At 40.3% G+C, this 22,463-nt stretch overlaps 1 protein-coding gene across 1 annotated transcript in view; it reads left to right on the forward strand.

Annotated features, from left to right (window-relative positions):
* Window positions 1-22,463, forward strand: part of hspg2 (heparan sulfate proteoglycan 2) — a 294,827-nt gene that overhangs the window by 168,562 nt on the left and 103,802 nt on the right. Inside the window, 18 exon segments of the mRNA XM_034173084.1 lie at window positions 9,334-9,491; window positions 9,581-9,721; window positions 9,867-10,030; window positions 10,103-10,282; window positions 11,544-11,740; window positions 12,049-12,196; window positions 12,906-13,033; window positions 13,222-13,308; window positions 16,634-16,692; window positions 16,959-17,026; window positions 17,109-17,249; window positions 18,443-18,613; window positions 18,921-19,100; window positions 19,222-19,340; window positions 20,248-20,359; window positions 21,730-21,843; window positions 22,041-22,168; window positions 22,300-22,386. Coding sequence (XP_034028975.1) covers window positions 9,334-9,491; window positions 9,581-9,721; window positions 9,867-10,030; window positions 10,103-10,282; window positions 11,544-11,740; window positions 12,049-12,196; window positions 12,906-13,033; window positions 13,222-13,308; window positions 16,634-16,692; window positions 16,959-17,026; window positions 17,109-17,249; window positions 18,443-18,613; window positions 18,921-19,100; window positions 19,222-19,340; window positions 20,248-20,359; window positions 21,730-21,843; window positions 22,041-22,168; window positions 22,300-22,386 — 2,382 coding nt within the window.

The raw sequence follows: 22,463 nt of genomic DNA on the forward strand, positions 1-22,463 counted from the left end.
AACCGTTTCCTTTCTGCTCATTAACTACAGAAGCCCTTGTCCAATGAAAAACATTTCTTCATGGTGTATTGGGGGAGGTAGAGAAAAGTTCCTTTTGAAAATGGGGACTTTCTGTCATATAGCAGCCACGGGTGCCATCTTGATTTTAATGTTTGTGCATTAAGTACAGAATGCTTAGTTTTTTTGGGGGTTTTTTTTGTAATTTATTTTTTATTAGCATTCCGTGTCAGATATTTACATAACATACTGTAACCATTGTGTGTTCATCATCCTCATATTATCAACATCAGTGTACATTCATTTTAAAAGCACACATACCCCGACACAAAATGCTGCAAAGCAATATTACAGAAAACAACAACAAAAATCAATCAACTTCAATCAACTTTTTTCTTATATAGCGCCAAATCACAACAAACAGTTGCCCCAAGGCGCTCCATATTGTAAGGCAAGGCCATACAATAATTATGAAAAACCCCAACAGTCAAAACGACCCCCTATGAGCAAGCACTTGGCAACAGTGGGAAGGAAAAACTCCCTTTTAACAGGAAGAAACCTCCAGCAGAACCAGGCTCAGGGAGGGGCAGTCTTCTGCTGAGACTGGTTGGGGCTGAGGGAAAAAACCAGGAAAAAGACATGCCGTGAAGGGGGGCAGAGATCGATCACTAATGATTAAATGCAGAGTGATGCATACGGAGCAAAAAGAGAAAGAAACAGTGCATCATGGGAACCCCCCACAATCTACGTCTAAAGCAGCATAACCAAGGGATGGTCCAGGGTCACCCGATCCAGCCCTAACTATAAGCCTTAGCGAAAAGGAAAGTTTTAAGCCTAATCTTAAAAGTAGAGAGGGTATCTGTCTCCCTGATCTGAATTGGGAGCTGGTTCCACAGGAGAGGAGCCTGAAAGCTGAAGGCTCTGCCTCCATTCTACTCTTACAAACCCTAGGAACTACAAGTAAGCCCGCAGTCTGAGAACGAAGCGCTCTAATGGGGTAATATGGTACTACGAGGTCCCTAAGATAAGATGGGACCTGATTATTTAAACCTTATAAGTAAGAAGAAGAATTTTAAATTCTATTCTAGAATTAACAGGAAGCCAATGAAGAGAGGCCAACACGGGTGAGATATGCTCTCTCCTGCTAGTCCCCGTCAGTACTCTAGCTGCAGCATTCTGAACCAACTGAAGGCTTTTTAGGGAACTTTTAGGACAACCTGATAATAATGAATTACAATAGTCCAGCCTAGAGGAAATAAATGCATGAATTAGTTTTTCAGCATCACTCTGAGACAAGACCTTTCTGATTTTAGAGATATTGCGTAAATGCAAAAAGGCAGTCCTACATATTTGTTTAATATGCGCTTTGAATGACATATCCTGATCAAAATGACTCCAAGATTTCTCACAGTATTACTAGAGATCAGGGAAATGCCATCCAGAGTAACGTTCTGGTTAGACACCATGCTTCTAAGATTTGTGGGGCCAAGTACAATAACTTCAGTTTTATCTGAGTTTAAAAGCAGGAAATTAGAGGTCATCCATGTCTTTATGTCTGTAAGACAATCCTGCAGTTTAGCTAATTGGTGTGTATCCTCTGGCTTCATGGATAGATAAAGCTGGGTATCATCTGCGTAACAATGAAATTTAAGCAATACCGTCTAATAATACTGCCTAAGGGAAGCATGTATAAAGTGAATAAAATTGGTCCTAGCACAGAACCTTGTGGAACTCCATAATTAACTTTAGTCTGTGAAGAAGATTCCCCATTTACATGAACAAACTGTAATCTATTAGACAAATATGATTCAAACCACCGCAGCGCAGTGCCTTTAATACCTATGACATGCTCTAATCTCTGTAATAAAATTTTATGGTCAACAGTATCAAAAGCAACACTGAGGTCCAACAGAACAAGCACAGAGATAAGTCCACTGTCCGAAGCCATAAGAAGATCATTTGTAACCTTCACTAATGCTGTTTCTGTACTATGATGAATTCTAAAACCTGACTGAAACTCTTCAAATAGACCATTCCTCTGCAGGTGATCAGTTAGTTGTTTTACAACTACCCTCTCAAGAATCTTTGAGAGAAAAGGAAGGTTGGAAATTGGCCTATAATTAGCTAAGATAGCTGGGTCAAGTGATGGCTTTTTAAGTAATGGTTTAATTACTGCCACCTTAAAGGCCTGTGGTACATAACCAACTAACAAAGATAGATTGATCATATTTAAGATTGAAGCATTAAATAATGGTAGGACTTCCTTGAGCAGCCTGGCAGGAATGGGGTCCAATAAACATGCCGATGGTTTGGACGAAGCAACCAATGAAAATAACTCAGACAGAACAACCGGAGAGAAAGAGTCTAACCAAATACCGGCATCACTGAAAGCAGCCAAAGATAACGATACATCTTGGGATGGTTATGAGTAATTTTTTCTCTAATAGTCAAATTTTGTTAGCAAAGAAAGTCATGAAGTCATTACTAGTTAAAGTTAATGGAATACTCAGCTCAATAGAGCTCTGACTCTTTGTCAGCCTAGCTACAGTGCTGAAAAGAAACCTGAGGTTATTCTTATTTTCTTCAATTAGTGATGAGTAGAAAGATGTTCTAGCTTTACGGAGGGCTTTTTTATAGAGCAACAAACTCTTTTTCCAGGCTAAGTGAAGATCTTCTAAATTAGTGAGACGCCATTTCCTCTCCAACTTACGGGTTATCTGCTTTAAGCTACGAGTTTGTGAGTTATACCACGGAGTCAGACACTTCTGATTTAAAGCTCTCTTTTTCAGAGGAGCTACAGCATCCAAAGTTGTCTTCAAAGAGGATGTAAAACTATTGACGAGATACTCTAACTCCCTTACAGAGTTTAGGTAGCTACTCTGCTCTGTGTTGGTATATGACATTAGAGAACATAACGAAGGAATCATATCCTTAAACCTAGTTACAGCGCTTTCTGAAAGACTTCTAGTGTAATGAAACTTATTCCCCATTGCAGGGTAGTCCATCAGGGTAAATGTAAATGTTATTAAAAAATGATCAGACAGAAGGGAGTTTTCAGGGAATACTGTTAAGTCTTCTATTTCCATACCATAAGTCAGAACAAGATCTAAGATATGATTAAAGTGGTGGGTGGACTCATTTACTTTTTGAGCAAAGCCCAAACAACCCAAACAGAACCGAAACAATTAGGGAGTAGATTGCTGTTATAACTTTAGTAATTATCTGAGAAAATAAAATCAGGCCTATGAAATGTTACATAGTGGATCCATTTTCTCCAGTTTGAGGTAAACTGTTCCAATTTGTAGTTGATACACGCTGTTATCTTTTCCATATTGTAAATGTCCATTGTAATATTCATCCATTCAGTTAAGTCAACCTTTCCTGTAATAACAATTTCCTGGTTAATGCCTTTTTAGCTGCAACCAACAAAATATTTAATAAATATTTGTCTTTTTTTTTAACAATTTCTGAGGTAAATTTCCGGGCAGTCCCAAAAGATGTGGTGGTGGTTTGCCTGTTGATTACCAGTTTCTCCAACATATAGGGGGAGTTCCATCATAGTGAGATTTCTGAACGGGTGTAATAAAGTATCTTATCAGATTTTTCCAGCTAAATTCCCTCCAAATCTGTGAACTAGTACATTTCCAATTATATCTCCACATTGTTGTCCATTCCTCCTCAGATATACTTATTCCTCCTTCTTGCTCCCATTTTTCTTTAATGTATGTGGTTGACTGTGTTTTAAGATTGAGTAAGCCTTTGTATGCACATGATATAATTCTACTATTAATATCAGAGTTATATGCTTTCCTAAACATTTCTATAAAACTCACTTTTGCTTCTGAGACATTTTTCATTTTCATATTAATATTAATATAGTGTCGTATCTGCAGATAGCGGTAGAAATCCTGTTTTTCTAAAAGGTATCTTTCTTTAATTGTATCAAAACTAAACATTGTTCCCCCTTTCAGGAGTTTGCATAAAGCTGTCAAACCCTTAAATGTCCCGTCCTTAAACCTGGTATCCAATCTGTTTGGCATGAAGTCTGAGTCATATGCACACCATTTAAGAACCATTATATCCCCTTCTAACTTGTGTTCTTTTATGATAGCTTTCCACATTTTAAGAGTACATTTCACCCATGGATTGTCAATACTTTTTATGTAATTTTGTAGATTATTGTCAGCTATAATTGCCTGTATGGGAATGGAACATATTTTCTCTTCTATACTTTTCCATTGAGAATTATATATAGGATTGCACCAGCATATAATTGTTCTTATCTGTGTTGCAAGAAAATAATCTCTGAAAGAAGGTAGAGCCCATCCTCCCCTCTCCTTGGTCAGCTGTAAAGTTTTGAGACGTATCCTAGGTCTCTTGCCTTGCCATATATATCTTGATAACATTTTATCCCATTCATTAAAATGGCAGTGATTAATTTCTATTGGTAGGGTGTGGAATAAGTATAAAAACTGGGGTAAAATATTAATTTTAATAGATTCTATTCTAGAGGAAAGATTGAGAAAAGGAGTTAGGCTCCACCTAGTTATATCTTCCTTAATTTGTTTGTATAAAGGAACATAATTGCATTCAAATAATTTTGATAAATCTTGTGGGATGTTTATGCCTAAATATCTGATGGATTTTGTTTGCCATATCAATGGGTATTCATTCTTGATTACATCTGGTGGGTTATAATTATATGCAAGTAATTTAGTCTTACCTATATTAACTTTGTATCTTGATAATTTGCCATATTGCTCAAATGATTTCATCAATTCAGGTAAAGCGTATGTTGGTTGTCCTAAATACATTAAAATATCATCCGCATAGCAGGCTAATTTATACTCTGTACCTTTTATAAAGATTCCCTTAATTTTATTGTTTTGTCTAATGTGCTGAGCCAACGGTTCTAAATATAATGCAAAAAGTAGAGGTGACCATGCACAGCCCCGTCTGGAGCCTCTTTCCAGAGTGAAGCTCTTTGATAAAGATCCATTTATTTTGATTCTGGCAGTAGGATTGTTATATAATGCCTGTATAGTTTTAACAATTGTATCATGGAAACCAAACCTATATAACACCCTATACAAAAAAATCCCAATTAACCGAGTCAAATGCTCACTATTGCCTTAGTCTTATTTTTTTGTATATGATCTATGATGTGTAATGTCTTTCGTATATTATCTTGTGTTTGGCGTTGTTGTATAAAACCTGTATGGTCATTATGTATTAATATAGGTAGGAACTTCTCTATTCGTCTGGCCATAATCGAGGTGAAAAATCGGTAGTCTATGTTAAGAACAGATATTGGTCGATAGGATCCACACTCCATTTTATCTTTGCCTTCTTTTGGTATAGCCAATATGATCGCCTCCTTCCAACTCGGTGGTGTTTGTGCCTTTTTCAAAACCCAATTCAATGTGGGAAGTATAATAGGTGTTAATTCATCTCTAAATTTCTTATACCACTCAGCTGTATAGCCATCTGATCCTGGTGATTTATTTAATTTGAGTCTAGTAATTGCATTTATTAATTCCCCTTCTGTTATATCGGCAATCATTATTTCATTTTGTTCCTCATTTAATGTGGGCAGCTCTAAAGAATTTAGATAAGCATCAATTTGATCTAAATTATCTCCTGGTACCTTAGAATATAAAGTTTTATAAAATACTTCAAATGATTTTTGAATATCACTTAATTTATTTTTTATTTTGCTTGTTCTTGGATCCCTAATTCTATAAATTGTATTTTCTGCCATTTTTTTCCTCAGTTTTCAGGCTAGTATCTTCATAGATTTAGATCCACTTTCATAATGTCTCTGTTTTAAAAACATTAGTTTCTTTTTAATTTTTTGTGTAGCTAAATTATTAATTTCATTCCTAATTTTTTTAATATCCTCTAATAAATTTTGCTCCACATTTAATTTATGCAATTCTTCTTTTTTTTTTATTCATTATTTTCTTCTTATGTGATGAGAATGCAATAATTTTCCCTCTTAATACAGCCTTTAGGGTGTCCCACAGGATGGGGGGTGAGACCTCACCATTATCATTGTGTTCTAAATATAGGCTGATTTCCTTTTTGATTTGTTCCTTAAATTGAGAATCGTTTAATAAACTTGAATTTAGTTTCCATATAGTATTCTTTACCTGCAGGCTAAAATCAGCATTTAAGTAAATAGGTGCATGGTCACTTAAATCTGTTGTCCCAATTCCACAATCTTTTATCTTTATCTTTTCCAAATGTTAAAAAATAATCTATTCTTGTATATGAGGCGTGTGGGGCAGAATAGTGTGTATAGTCTCTTCTAATGGGGAAAACGTTTCTCCATATATCTATTAGTCCAACGTTCTCGAATAATGCCTTTATTTTTTTTATGATGGGACTTTCCTACAAGATGTTTTTTGTTGGAACTATCTAACTGGGGTTGTAAGTGTATATTTAAATCTCCCCCACAGATCAAAATTCTTTCAGTTTCCGTTACCATAATATCAGTAATTTTTTGAAAGAAGCTAACATCACTTCCAGGTGGTGCATATATATTTAATAAAGTGACCAAGTTAGCCTCTATCTTTCCTTTTACCAAAATAAATCTTCCTTCTTTGTCTCTCATTTCAAAAATATTTTCAAAATTTAGTTTGTTAGAAATAAGGATAGCGACTCCTCTTCTATGTCCTGTTTTATAAGATGAAAAAAAATAAATAAATTTATGAAACCCATGCGTGTAAGTTTTCTATGCTCATTGTCATTTAGATGAGTTTCCTGTAGGTATACTACATGGGCTTGTTCCTTCTTCATTTTTGACAGAATTTTACTACGTTTGATTGGATTCAACAGCCCATTGACATTATATGAGATGAATTTCACAAATAAATCTGCCTATGTATCATTGATATTATCAAAACAAAAACTAACAAGTCTACTCCCTGAACATTCCCGAACAAAAAAGCACACATGAAAAGAAGATAAAACAAGTGTGGCTCCAAGGTTGGGGTCTCTTGGAAATGACCCTGAACTAAGCTAAAGAGAACCTTTAGCTGTGGGGAAATCCTCTGCTACCTGTAGGGTGAGGGCCCCCAAAGCAGTCTCTGTCCATCATCTGGAAATGGAACATTATATTCCTCCCTTGTGTATATATTCTCATTTGGATGAGGGGGAAGGATAGATGTACCAATAATACAGTTCACACTGATCCAGTTTAATACAGTCTAAATCTGATTCTGTCCAGCTGTCCCGCTTATTCAGAACTTATATTTTTCCACCCATTTAAATCAGAGTTTATGATTTTTCTCCTATGAGCGTGGGACTTATCTCCTGAAGGCATATCTCTGATATTTTTCTCTCGCTCCTCCCCCGTCTCCCTCTGTCCGTGACCTCCCACCGTGTCCCACGCAGTGCGGGACAGCTGCTCGGCCAGGCTCTCTCTCGGTGTGACCACAGAGACGGGCAGTCCTCTGTCTGGTACAGTCTCGTCTCGTCCTCGTAGAATACTCGAAGTTTAGCAGGAAACGGGGTCTGGAAGCGGATATTTTTCTGCTTTAATACTCACTTTGCCTCGGAGTAATCTTTACGCTTCTGTAGAACTGCTGGGGCATAATCCTGATCAAAATATATCTGTCTCCCGTTCAAAAACACCTTCTTTTTGCCCCATGCCCTCCGCAGAATGTCCTCTTTAGTTGTGTAGTGGAGAAACTTGATTATTATTGACCGCGGTTTGTCCGTATCTCCAGAGGGTCTCGGGGCAAGCGCCCGGTGGGCTCTCTCAATGCCAAGCTCCGTGGTGGCGGGGATCTCCAAGGTCTCTCGTAATATCTTCTCAACATACTCCACCATCGACGGCCCCTCGACTCCCTCGGGTACATTATACAGCCGTATATTCTCCCGTCGGGATCTTCCTTCGTGTTCGAGCAATTTATCTTCTTGCTGATTCATCACCTTTATCACCTTGTTTAAAATTTGCTCAATATTTTGAACACGGTCTTCCACATTTTCAGTTCGCATCTCCACCTCCGCTATTTTAGCACTGACGTTGGTGAGTTCAGATTTGATTTCATCCAGTTGCTGTCTCACGTCTTTACGAAAGTTCTGTATCTCTTCCAAAACTTTTGCTAAGATAGCCGCATGTGACTCGGCGTTCATCGCGTACCTGTGCAGGGGAGCTGCTCGCTGTATTTTGTCCATTGTCAGACTCTGCAGCTGAGTTTTTCTTTTGTCCATCCTTTTTCCCCATCTTCGCCTCGTCAACACTTTCTGGTATTTGTCGAAAATGTCCTATTTGGCTGTGATATGAGGTGAGATTAATAATTCGTTGTGTAGAGGTTACTTTAGGCTGCCACTCAGTGTGGTGACGTCCAGAATGCTTAGTTTGATTGAAACATTTCTTGGTGATGTACTGGGGGAGGCTAGAGGAAGGTTCTTTAAAAAATGGCTGCCACCCATTATCCAACATGGCTGATATTGATGCCATATCAATTCTCATTTCCATGAAACAAGTAAAGAAAGTCTCATCTGATTGAAAACATTCCTTGGTGGTGTAAATATCCTTTTAAAATACACACCATGCCAACTTTAAAGTGGCAATTTTTTGGGATACAAATACACCATATACCATCTTCAAAACACCAGTCTTTTACTATAGAAACAATTTCCAGACTTTACTATTTCCTCAACTATAAAACCATGCACCAGCTCAACTTACAAGCGGGGGCGTGTGCCACACTTTGCATTGCTTCATTGTATCCCAGTTTTAGAAACATACACTACCAGTCAAACCTTTTTTTACCTTTTTTACTTAGTGATCTGAGTGCTGAAAAGTACATTTTGTTTTCACTGCTTCATAAAACGGGCCAGCTTTATCGAACAGAACATCTGCGGCAGATGAACACCTAATTGATATGCAGTAGACCGTAAACATTTGAAAATGAGTATGAATGTGTCTTCTTTGCACTAGTCTCACATGACAGACGAGAGTTCTGTTTTCAGCCTCGTTAGATTCACATTTTAATCCTCACTCATAATTCTATGTAGACCTGTGTTTGTAATTACTGAGATATTTCTGGTATACTGCAGAACTGCAGACATGACCTCTGAGTACTGTGTTACTGAGGGCTCAGCACAGCCTCTCATACTGGGTGTAGTCTTCCATGCTTGGTTAAGCAATCAGAATTGAATTTTATAGTTTCTTTTTTCCTCTTTCTTTTTTTTTGCAATATTAGTCTTAAAGGCTTTAAGAAGCATTCAAAAGTAGGATACTTCCTCTTAACATTCAGGGAATAGAGAGTCAAAATGAAAATGTGTGGCTCATTAGTTTGTGTTGCATCATTGCGTTCCCAGGATTTCCATGACCAGTGAGAATGGCCAAGGAACCCTGACCATTCGTGATGTAAAAGAGGCGGATCAGGGGGCGTACACCTGCGAGGCTATCAATGCCAAAGGCCTTGTGTTTGGCATCCCAGATGGTGTCCTAACTCTCACACAGGGTCCTAACCCAGGTACTGATACTTACTCCTTTACTTCCTTAACAACAAACCATAAATAAATTCAAATTAAACATTCTGCTTTTTGTTTTCTCCTGCATCAGGAAACTGTCCCGATGGTCACTTCACTGTGGAGGGCCGCTGCGTGTCCTGCTTCTGTGCTGGAATCACCAAGAACTGCAAGGCCACTGGCCGCTACCGCAACCAGATCAGTCTACGTTTCACTGTCGAGGATGACTTCAAAGGCATAGAAGTGTCCAATGCCTCAGAAATCATAATTGTTTTTATATACACTGTTATTTGAAATACCTTCCTTGAAAGTATAACATTTTGACCATGAAAACAAGCATGAATCAGGACAAGTGAATGTACTTTGTTTTTGGTTTGTAGGAGTGAATGTCACCTACCCCTCTAGACCAGGCATTCCTCCTCTCTCTGCCACTCAGCTCCTCATCAACCCTGAAATGGAGGAATTCCAGCTTGTTGACCTATCTCGTCGTTTCCTCATTCTTGACTCCTTCTGGACTTTACCTCGGCAGTTCCTGGGCAACAAAGTAAATATTTTTTAAGGGTTTCCTTATATTTAACATTAGAAATCTGAGTGAATATATTCTGTCTGTTTTTAGATTGACTCTTATGGCGGATCCTTAAAGTACAAGGTGCGATACATATTGGCCCGTGGTCTGTCTGAGCCTGTGGAGAAGCCAGATGTGGTTCTTGTTGGAAATGGACGCAGACTTGTGTACCGCAGAGGCAGCACCACGCCTCCTGGAGTGGTCAACCAGAAGGAAATCAGATTCACTGAAGTAGGTCTTCGGTTAAGAAAAGTTCGTTCAGGATGAACAAATGCAGGTTCTTCACAATCCTGTAATAAATGATTTTCTTTTCTTTTTTTGAAAGATATGTAGTTCTTTTAGAAAACAGATTTCCAATTGTAAAGTGTCTAAACCTTGAACATAATAGCTAACTCCTTGGTTAAAAAATAATATGTAAATTTAATGACTGTCTGGCAATCTCACTGAGATTTGGTAACTGGTAGATCAGCCGCTGAAACTATACCTGGAGATGTCCAACCTCCTAGCATGAACATCAGCCTTATATAACTTGTCAAAGAACCCCACCCAATAGTACAATATTGCAGTCATCTGTCAGGACTTATCATGACAAAGTGTAGGTTTGAAGGAACACAATGCTTCAGTTCTTCTGTGTGCAGGCCAAGGGTCTCAGACCACAGATGGTATGTCATCGTCTCACAGATTTCTTGAACAAAAGTTTCCTTGTCTACCTTGAGTGCCATCACAGCTCGCGTTTTCAGCTACAGTATGTATATAACCCATAATTGCACCAAGCCATGTACTACAACTCCTCTGGATGCTATTCAGACCGCCTTCTTAGATGGCCCACCCTCTTCCATGAACATTGACGATTTCAATGCAGTCCCTGGCATCTTTCGTAGACTAATTGTGTTCACTTCATTTATGATGTCCATGTATGCAAGCCCACCAAAATTGGTTGCAAACTCATGCAAAACAGTCTAATCTTGAAAAGTAGCTGGATTGAGTCTGGGGCTCAAAGCAGATGATCGTTTGAGGAACATAAACTGAAGTTCACAGTTTGCAATTGTGCAGAAATCTCCAGCATCTTCCCAGTAAAAGAGGATTAACGTTCCAGGTGCCCACCCATACAAACCGCCTCATATTTACACCTGGTCACTTACACATGATGCGATGGATGACCCCCCCCCCCCCCCAACTCTTCACCACCAGCTGCCAAATGTTTCCCATTTTTTAAAAGATTTTTTGGGGGGAGGGGGGTCATTTTCAACATCATGATGACAGTTCCACAGTTCTATGACTCTGCATGTCTCCTTTAGTAAACAAAAGTTTGGTCTGGCATGGCTTGTTTTAGATTTATATGCATTCCCACAGTATATTTTTTGATGTTAAGTAGCTGAAAAGGTATATAATAATGCTGCTTTAGCAGCTCTAGTACATATCCTGTATAAAATAATCAAATCTAAGTCATTTCACTAAGACTTCAATATGCATCTGCATACTATCATTTAAGGACAACTGGCAGCAGTCTAATGGCCGTCCTGTGAGTAGAGAGGAGTTGATGATGACACTAGCCAACCTGGACAGCGTCAGTATCCGCACCAAGTATGATGACCACATGGTCAGCGTCGGACTCAGTGATGTCATCATGGATACCACCACTATTGAGTTCAGCACCCGGGGTCATGCGAAAGACGTTGAAGAATGCAGGTAACAGAAGATACAGATGGCATTATATTATTCTGAGTTTTATTAATTTAAAGAGCCTGTTGGGAAATTCAAAGATAATACAGTCATAATTATGGAGCCAATGTCTGTTGTTTTCAATGTCATCATGCTTTGCCTTTCTGTTATGAGGTGGACACTTTTTTGTAAACGTAACTCATCAATAGTTGGTAGGGAGGAGACAACCTGAATCTATTTTAGGGTTTCTTGGTGCATATATATATATATACACACAAGTGGTACAAACAGTTGTATTGACCCCCCGCTGGATCATGTACACGTGTCATTCCCAGGTGTCCTCCTGGATATACAGGCCTGTCCTGTGAGATGTGTTCAGCTGGATTTGAGCGTGTCCCCGGTGGCTCCCACCTTGGCACCTGTGCTGGCTGTAACTGTAACGGGCATGCCAGTGCCTGTGATCCAATCAGCGGACATTGTCTGGTAAAGCCTCAGTCCTTATTAGCAAGCAAACTCTAAATAGGTACATTCTTTGAATGGACAGTTGCATGGTATTTTTGCCTGGGAAAGAAATCATATCTCTCTCAGCTGTCCATCTAAACCGAGGGTGATTGTCTTCTGTGATTAGTAGCTGTGTTCCGATATGTCAGAGTAGCCCAATCATGGTTGTACATAGCTTGCTACAGTGAGGAGAACTCAGTCCAATAGGGAGAGGAGATTTAGGAAGAAGGGCTCATGTTTTTGTTCTTTGTGTCTTTCCTTCGACTTGTCCTCTCTTGGGTTGTTTGAAGTGATGCACTTCTTGATGAATGAGGGATCATCAAGTGGTCCTCTCATGGGCGAATACTTCCCATCTACTATCCTCACTGCTGCTGCTCTTTTAAATATGTCCTTATAATGCATCTCCTGTTCTCCTCTTGATTGTTTGTTTTCCTTTCTTGTCACTGGATGAGAGTAAAAATTATTACATCACTGCATACGTAGCTGCATGAGCCAGGGGGGTCTTCACCGCAATGAAGACCAAAAATGGGCGACAAGGCCAGTTACAGGTCTGTTCCTGTAAACACTTCTGGGAACTAGGTTGAGTTTGGGTGCTGTGGAACTGGACCTGTTAATGTTTGACAGGTCTCCAGATAGCGTATGATGTTTTTTTTGTTTGTTTTTTTTTTATTCTTTTTTCTTTTCACCACAGAGCTGCCAGCACAACACAGAAGGCCCTCAGTGTAACAAGTGTCGCCCAGGCTACTTTGGAGACCCGACTCGCGGACGTGCAGATGACTGCAAACCCTGCCCCTGTCCATACAGTGAAACATCTCGCCGGTAAGAGGTCACCCCAGGTCTACAGTGCAAATGGGGGCCACACGTGCACATGTAAATCCCACATACCTTGCACATTTCAGATAGAGAACACAGTGGTTTATTCATTCAGCTTGTGAACTTGTGACCTGTTTACTACTCATTAACCAGCTGTGACTTTTAATCCGAGGCTCTTTGCTTGGGCTTGGTAGGTTCTCTGACACCTGTTTCCTGGACGTGGATCAGCATGCAACATGTGACGCCTGCAAGCCCGGCTACACAGGAAGACGCTGTGAAAAGTGAGGAAACTGATGTCATTAACTGTTCCTGCATATGACGACTTCAAAAGCACTGAGCCGGCAATGGGTGTTTTTGTTCTATGGTGAATACACGCTGCCTGGTAGTGATGAATGCGCTCTTTGCTCTATGATACTATTTCCCAACAAGAGGTACCCCTGGGGGTATGTGACACATTTATAAAATAAGCCTCAAAATATCAAGAACAAAAAGAAAGACATTTCACTGCCACTAATAACATGAACATATTCATAACATACATACAAGGGCTGTCCGTAAAGTATAGGTCCTTTTTATTTTTTTCAAAAACTATATGGATTTCATTCATATGTTTTTACGTCAGACATGCTTGCACCCTCGTGCGCATGCGTGAGTTTTTCCATGCCTGTCGGTGACGTCATTCGCCTGTGAGCACTCCTTGTGGGAGGAGTCGTCCAGCCCCTCGTCGGAATTCCTTTGTCTGAGAAGTTGCTGAGAGACTGGCGCTTTGTTTGATCAAAAGTTTTTCTAAACCTGTGAGACACATCGAAGTGGACATGGTTCGAAAAATTAAGCTGGTTTTCAGTGAAAATTTTAACAGCTGATGAGAGATTTTGAGGTGATTCTGTCGCTTTAAGGACTTTTCACGGTGCGAGACGTCGCGCTGCGCTCTCAGGCAGCGTCATCAGCCTGTTTCAAGCTGAAAACCTCCACATTTCAGGCTCTATTGATCCAGGACGTCGTGAGAGAACAGAGAAGTTTCAGAAGAAGTCGGTTTCAGCATTTTATCCGGATATTCCACTGTTAAAGGAGATTTTTTTAATGAAAGACGTCGGGACGCAGCCGACGCGGCGCGGCGGCACAGGAAAAACACCTCCGTGTTGATAACCATTTGTAAAATCCAGGCGGCTTTTGATGGCTTTCAGTGGAGTGAGTATATGAGAAATTGTTTATCAGCTGGAGATGTTCCAACTTGTCCTCAAGGCTTCCAACAGAGGTGTTTTTCCTGTGGCGGAGCGTCGCGGCGGCTGCGAGCCGACGCTGCAATCCGCCTGCACGTCTTTCATTAAAAAAATCTCCTTTAACAATGGAATATCCGGATAAAATGCTGAAACCGACTTCTTCTGAAACTTCTCTGTTCTCTCACGACGTCCTGGATCAATAAAGCCTGAAATGTGGAGGTTTTAAGCTTGAAACAGGCTGATGACGCCGCCTGAGAGCGCTGCGCGACGTCTCGCACCGTGAAAAGTCCTTAAAGCGACAGAATCACCTCAAAATCTCTCATCAGCTGTTAAAATTTTCACTGAAGACCAGCTTAATTTTTCGAACCATGTCCACTTCGATGTGTCTCACAGGTTTAGAAAAAATTTTGATCAAACAAAGCGCCAGTCTCTCAGCAACTTCTCAGACAAAGGAATTCCGACGAGGGGCTGGACGACTCCTCCCACAAGGAGTGCTCACAGGCGAATGACGTCACCGACAGGCGTGGAAAAACTCACGCATGCGCACGAGGGTTCAAGCGTGTCTGACGTAAAAACATATGAATGAAATCCATATAGTTTTAGAAAAAAATAAAAAGGACCTATACTTTACGGACAGCCCTCGTATATATATGAACCATTGGAATCAATCAGAAGTGAAATATATTTTCAGAGCCCATTTAAAACAACAGACAAAACTGCTGTGCAGGCACAATTAATTTCACAGGTTAATACAATAAGTATAAAAGTCCACCCAGAGAATAAAGCTAAACCATAAAATGTAATATGACTTACCTTAAAAAACGATTAAAATGATCTAAGTCATAATCTGGTTTTATAGTTCTGCAAGATGATATGATGTATTTCAGAGGATTGACCAACGTTGGAGGTGTGCTCTTTTTACTGAGCTTCAGGTACGTGCTAGTTAGAGTTTACATGTGTGACACCACAACAAGTTGAGGTTGAGTGGCCAGTTACTTTCTTCATCGGCTTATACCTTCTTCAAGTATTAGTTAGGTTTGCCTTTTACTACTCTATGGGCAACAGGGTACCAGTCAGAAGTGGGACTCGAACCAGGGACCTTCTCCACAGAAGGCCAGTGTTCTAACCACTGTCCCATCACTCACCTTTTGGAGGTGTACAATGCAAAGAATTAAATAAACTTAAAGACTTCTGTCTTGACTCTTGTAGAGAAGAACATCTTCTCTACAATAGTAGTAGAGTGGACTGGGTTGCTTGACGTGAGGACGTTTCGCTTCAAATCACAGAAGCTTCCTCAGCTAAAATTCTACAAGAGAGAGTCTCTCTACAAGAGTCAAGACAGAAGTCAGACTACCAGAGCAAGAATTTTAGCTGAAGAAGCTTTTGCTGTTTGAAGCGAAACGTCCTCACATCAAGCAACCCAGTCCAGTCGAAGATTCAAGCTTCTCTACTATGGAAACCACCTGGACAACTGAGAGCCTTCACAGAAACATTAAAGACACATTGTAATAAACAGTGTAACAATTAACGATACAGCTTGAAAATTTATTTTAAAGTAATGAATAGTCAAGTTAAACTTGTTTTGGTGTTACTTCCATGACTTCAGACTCTTAAAAGTTCAAAGGTCGGCGCAATGCTCTTGGGAGACTGGTCACAGGAATGAGGAAAAGAGAAAAAATCATCATGTTCAATAGTGGTTAGTGGTATTATGGGTAAAGGTACCTTAGGTTCACGAACAGTATTTCAATACTGTCATACCGGTTCAGAACAGAAACGTTATACTGTGCTAAAAGCAGCTAGCTTCTTCTTCTGGGCTTCTTCTATTCTGCACTTTCTACTAATGTGTGGGGGTGCTTCCCCCATTGGTGAACAACAGATTTTGCACCACATGAGTAAAACTTTGAAGAAAGTCCCTGGTTTTTCATGAACTGTTTTTCAAAGTAAACAATTTGACATTTGACTTACTCCAACTTATCATGGAAAATGAATGTCTACATTAAGCAACGAAGTGTTTCTGATTGCATCATATTGTGTCAAATCATTCCATAATAAAAACTATTGTTTCTGAATTGTATCTGGATAAGTATCCTATTGTATTATTTTCTAAGTTACTGAAGGACTCCCCCACCCTGACAGTTTTTTTTTTAGTTTTTTAATTTTGACCTTTTCACAGAATTCTGTGTTGAAAGCAAATCACAGATATGAGCTCATAGTACTGACTGTCAACTTTAAGGGTACACAGATATGGAGTTATTTGATAAAGACGATTGATAACACTATGTACAATGTGATTTTTAGGATTGACCAATAATTGTTGGAGCAGTCAGAGCCCAGCAGTTTTTGTCAATAAATAAGCCATATATCTTGTATGTTTTATTGGTTTTAGGTGTGCTCCTGGTTACCAGGGTAACCCCCTTCAGCCCAATGGAAAATGTGTTCTTCACTGTAAGTTAAAGATTGAGATTTTCAGATACAAGCATGCAATGAGCAGGAGTTAACATCTGGATTTGTTTTACTTGTGTTGCCACTCAGTGATAGGACCATGAGCAGGTCTTAATCCTGTGAAATGATTATAATCAGGGTTTGCTGCTGGTGTTACAGTAGGCTTCACAATGTGTTCATGGTTCAGGTATGCACCAAGTGCCAGGAACACTCCCACATGCACTTTCCTCCCTATATGTCATCTCCTTTCCATTGCTCTTCCCCTGCAGCAATTTCCACTTCCACCTGTGATGACAGAGGAACTATCAGCTCCACTGGTAGTCTGTGCAGCTGCAAGGTATAGACCCTGCAGCATGAGCAAATACAAAGTGAAAGGTTATTATCACCGCCTATGTAACGTATCGTTGTGCATATTGCAGAACAATGTAGCTGGTGCTCAGTGTGATGAGTGTAAACCCGGGTTCTTCCACCTGTCAAACACCAACCCTGAAGGGTGTCTGCAGTGTTTCTGCATGGGTGTCACCAAGCAGTGTGCCAGCTCCATTTGGAATAGAGACCAGGTAAGAGTCCAAGCAGCCAGTAGTGCAGCAGATAACAGAATATTTACAGAGGAGTCCTGCAAATGATGAAACAAGCACCAAATTCGGCACAAATACTCATTTGACATTACTCTTTAGAAAAATCCGATTGTCCACTTGATTTTTCAGTAGGCAGCCAGGTTCGGAGTCAATTGAACAATTACACAGGGGTCAAAATTAAAAGATAATCCAACCATATTGAAAACTATACCAAATTATTTGTCTGATTACAAAGATTCCAAAAAGGTATAGTTTGGACTCTCTAAGACTGAATGTTTTGGAGTTATGGGGTAGAAACAGCAAGAATGGTGACAAAGGTCAATTTCAGTTTGTACAGGGATCAAAAGTTAAAATTGCTCTAATTTTGGTAAAAGGTGATGCAAATTATTGGTTGAGTTAATAAGGTTTCAAAAAGGAATAGTTTGCACCATGTGTCATGCTTAGTTACGTAACACACAACCCCAAGGCGTTCCCAAGCCAGCCGAGAGATGTAGTCCCTCCAGCGTGTCCTGGGTCTTCCCAGGACACGCTGAACAAATAAATAATTTGTACAGTTTTTTCCAAAAAATGAAGCAACTTTAACTTTTGACCTCTGTGCAAACTGAAATTGACCTTTGTCACCATTCTTGCTGTTTTTACCCCATAATTCCATAACATTCAGTCATAGATAGTCCAAACTATATCTTTTTGGAATATTTATGATCAGACAAATTTATGTGGTATAGTTTTCAATATGTTTGGAACATCTTTTAATTTTGACCCCTGTGTAATTCTTCAATTGATCCCTATGTGGCCAACTTTTGAAAATTCAAGTGGCCAATCGGTTTTTACAAAAGAGGAATATATATATATATATATATATATATATATATATATATATATATATATATATATATATATATATATATATATATATATATATATATATATATATCTAAGGAATGTTTGTGCCAAATTTGGTGCTTATATCACCATTTTAAGGATTGTTTCAGTTATCTGCTGCACTATAGCTGCAAATGAGGATTAAATGTTTTTGGTATCAAGACTGAACTCAGTGCATGTGCAGTCTTGCTGTTTCTTCACAATCTTTCGGGTGCAAACTGGAGAGAAACAAGAATGTGAGCACATGTAAATCTGTGCACCTCTCAGCCAAGCAATGTGTTTTGGGATCTTAGGTGCTTGGAGGAGTGAACGGGCAGCTCTTCTCGCTCTCCAGCAGCGCCAACACGAACACGATAACGGAGGGCATCTTGCAGAGGGGCTCTGGAGTGGTTTACCAGTCCTTCACCAGTATCCCCAGTGATGTTTATTACTGGGTCCTACCTGAGAGTTTCAGAGGAGATAAGGTAAGACCAAACAACAGGCTACAGGAGTAGAGGGGGCGTTTTCTTCTTTGAAAAATGTCAGCTAAGCTAGATGTCTCTGCTCTTTCTGTCTCACTCAGTCGAGTTTTAACAGCTGCCAAGTAAAAAGGCTGCACTTATCCACACAGCAAACCTCTTTTGAATTTCCGGCTTGTGTTCATAGCTGTGCCCGATCTGGGTGTCTGATGACTTCCCCACCGCATCATGGGGTGGAAATACCTTTCCGCCATCCCGTCCTCTCTGATGTGCTTTGCAGAGATGAGCTCCTCTTGTCCTGTGTTGCTCACAGGTGACGGCCTATGGCGGGGAGCTGCAGTACACAGTTACCTATGAACCGTTTCAGCGCTCACTGGTGATTGATAATCAGCCAGACATCATCCTCCAGGGCAACGGCATCTCACTGACACACTACTGTGAAACCAAGCCCCTCCCACGTGTCCCACAAACCATGACTGTGATCTTCAGAGAGGTTTGTTTTGTTGTCCACAAACATCTGAGGATTTTTTTTCTTCAAATGTACCTAAAGTATATTTGACAGTAGCAGAAGACTAAAACTTTGCTTGTTCTTTTTCTTTCTTCTTCATGGCTAGTCTGCATGGCGCCGCACTACTGGTCAACCGTGTACTCGTGAGCACCTCCTGATGGCTCTGGCTGATGTTACAGTCTTCAAGATCAGGGCAACTTATGCAGATAACATGGTTGAGAGCAGGTAGGATGAAAAGGTTCTTTTACAGTGTTGAGAAGGTTACATTTAAAATATAATAGGTTAAGCAGTAATGTATCTGCTTAAAATGCTTGACCAGAGTGATGTAACTGGACTTTTGATCACTTTTTGCAACAAACCTTTCAAACCTTTATTAAAAGTTCTTCAATATGACTTGGATTAAGGTCGCATGGTCACGTGCAGAGAACATCTCTTCCTTCCCTGCATCTCTGACTGCTCTCCTCTTTTCTCCCAACAATCCCATTGTTCCAAAATTGAACAGTTTGTGTGGAATTAAAGTCACCAGATTTGTCACTAGTCACTACATGAGATCTGTAGTCACAAAGGGAAGGTCAAAAAAGTCACTACATCTCGTGACACAGTCGCCAAATTGGCAAATTCAAAATAAGGACCAATCAAATTTGTCCCAGTGGCTTTTGGTGACCCATGTTGTTCAGAAATATCCCATTTCTGCACAGCAAAAATGTAAAGCGACATAGAACCAAAGTAACATTTTTTAATTGTATCCATATTGAATCCCTTTTTAGTCACCAATATTTTAACTAGTAACTGTAATTTAATTACATGTTTTCCCTCAGTAAGTGTAATGGATTACAATTACATTTATTTTGTAATTTAATTATGTAACATTGATACCTGACACTGTTCTTTTGACAAGTCAGAATGCTGCTGGAACCTCAGTTTCCCTGAGGGAGTCTTCCCAAGGCATCAATAAAGTTCTATCTAATCTAATCTAAGTCACAAGTCACTGGGGAGCATTGCACTCTGTGGCAAATTGGAGTCATGCATATGCACAGTGAATCTGTGTATACTATCGCAAAAGCAATATGTGCTTGACAATTTTCATGACTTAGGTTCGTGTGGCTGATGATCTATTTGTTGTTTTGACCAGTATCTCAGATATTAAGATGGACATTGCAGTACCCCAATCAAACGGCAATGAGCGTGCTGTGGAGGTGGAAGAGTGCGCATGCCCGCAGGGATATAGAGGACCATCTTGCCAGGTACATGTGCAAGTGCACGCAACAGTGAAATCAATTGCAGTCAGAAAGCTACCTGTGACAGGACTGAGTGGAGGCAGGCACAGACAGAGGCTGGACACAATGCAGGCTCACAACAGGATGTATGATTAAAGGATGGTTTAATTCAGGCCTGGGTTCAGTAACAGGAAGACAGTCCATGGAGCAAAAGTACCAGGCAGGGACAAGACGGAGGATGTGGTCGAAAACAAGCAGGGTCAGTACACGAGCGAACAGAGTTATCAGGGCTGAGGCAAAAGGCAGGATCCGGTACACAGAGTAGAATCAAAAAACATGGCTTGGCAAAAACAGGACGAGACAGAGTGCTGGTAAGTGAGTGAACTCAACAAACGAGCAGGGAGGAAGTGAACTGAAGCAGTTTAAATAAGAACAGGTGGTAATGGGATAATGAGGTGCACGTGGTGGAGGAAGGGCCTGGAAGGGGGCGTGGTCAGGTGAATACTAAGTGGCAAAAGAGATGCAGAAAGGCGGTGTCAAATGGGCAAGGAAACGACAGACGAATGGGGCGTGGCCAACAGTGATGAGAAAGTGCAGGTGCAGAAAGAGAGTGCCGTGATCAGAAAAAGACTGTGATAACAATGAAGCTGGGTGTGAACACGTGAGACTGAGAAGAGTGCAGACACAGAGCAGACGACGACAGGATGAGACAGACAGGTGCGCAGTGAAGAGATTACAGACAAGACAACTAAAGACCATACAAAGAAAACATGAACAGGAATCTAAACTTGAACAGGACTGAAAAGCAAACCAGAAGATGATAAACAGAATAATAGGAAATTAAACACTATGACAAAACTAAACTGGAACAGGCAGACAAAACTATAAGAAAAACAGAAACTAAGTGATAACAAAACCTGGCATAACAGTACTACATAACAGAAATGAGAACAGCAAAAAATAAGCAAACAATAACTAAATGATAAACCATGAAAACACAGACTGATAGAACAAAACTAGAACAGAACTGGAACATGGCCAAAGCCTAAAAGTAACAAAGAAAGACAGTAACAAAGCAAGAATAGAACATAGAACACGTGATGAAAGTAACAATTAATAAAACAAGGCTGGGGCAGAAGGAGCAGAACCAAATAAAGAGGGAAAATAAGGACTGAAGCCTGGAACTGGGCCGGGCATGACAACCTGGGTTTGAAAAGGATACTATTAAAGGAAGACAATCCCTTATTATGCATTAGGAGTAATAACATGTCTGGTTTATTTCCTTTGCATTCCTTGATGTTAATTGCAGTGTGTCTACCTGCTGCAGTGGAACAAAGTTGTAGTCCTCTTTGTTGCCACTTGTTTCTCACCTGAGGTGGTTTTCCATCTTGTTGCAGGAGTGTGAAGAGGGTTACACTCGCACAACCTCTGGCCTTTATTTGGGCACTTGCGAGAGGTGTAACTGCAATGGCCATTCCGCTCGCTGTGACCCTGAGACCGGCACGTGTCTTGTAAGTTTTTATGCTGTTCTGCCTCTCTCACACTTAATGCCAGCAGAGGAGCTGGCTTTGATCTCTGCAGTGGCATGCACTAATGGTTTCTTGGCGAATCTCAACATGTGGAAGCGCTGTTGCCTTTAAGTGCTGCAGATTCAACTCTTTCACAGATCTCCCCTCTTTTTTTTATTTGTGCACACCTTAACCTAAAGCAATGTCTCCACAACACTGATGGGCCAAGATGTGAGCGCTGTCAATCTGGTTTCTATGGAAACCCAGTTACGGGTGGTGCACAGGCCTGTCAGCCCTGCCCCTGTCCTGGAACATCCTCCAGTAACCAGTAAGTTCTTGTTGAGAAGTCTTCAGTTTGTTGTTTGAATTACTGTTGAATGTTGAACCCTCCAATCTGTTGCGAGGAAAGATGCAATTAGTACAGTCTCCTCCAATGTGTGTGACTTTGTGTCTGCACAGGTTCTCCCAGTCCTGTTATCTGGATTTCGATGGTCAACCAACTTGTAACAACTGTCCAACTGGATATACCGGCCGTCTCTGTGAGAGGTACGCCGCCACCCCCTCACCACGCACCCACGTACACAGACAACTTTCTGCTTTTCTTTTTCTTCTCTGTCTTTGTC

This window comes from Thalassophryne amazonica, chromosome 6 (assembly GCF_902500255.1).
Source record: "Thalassophryne amazonica chromosome 6, fThaAma1.1, whole genome shotgun sequence".
Lineage (NCBI taxonomy): Eukaryota > Metazoa > Chordata > Actinopteri > Batrachoidiformes > Batrachoididae > Thalassophryne > Thalassophryne amazonica.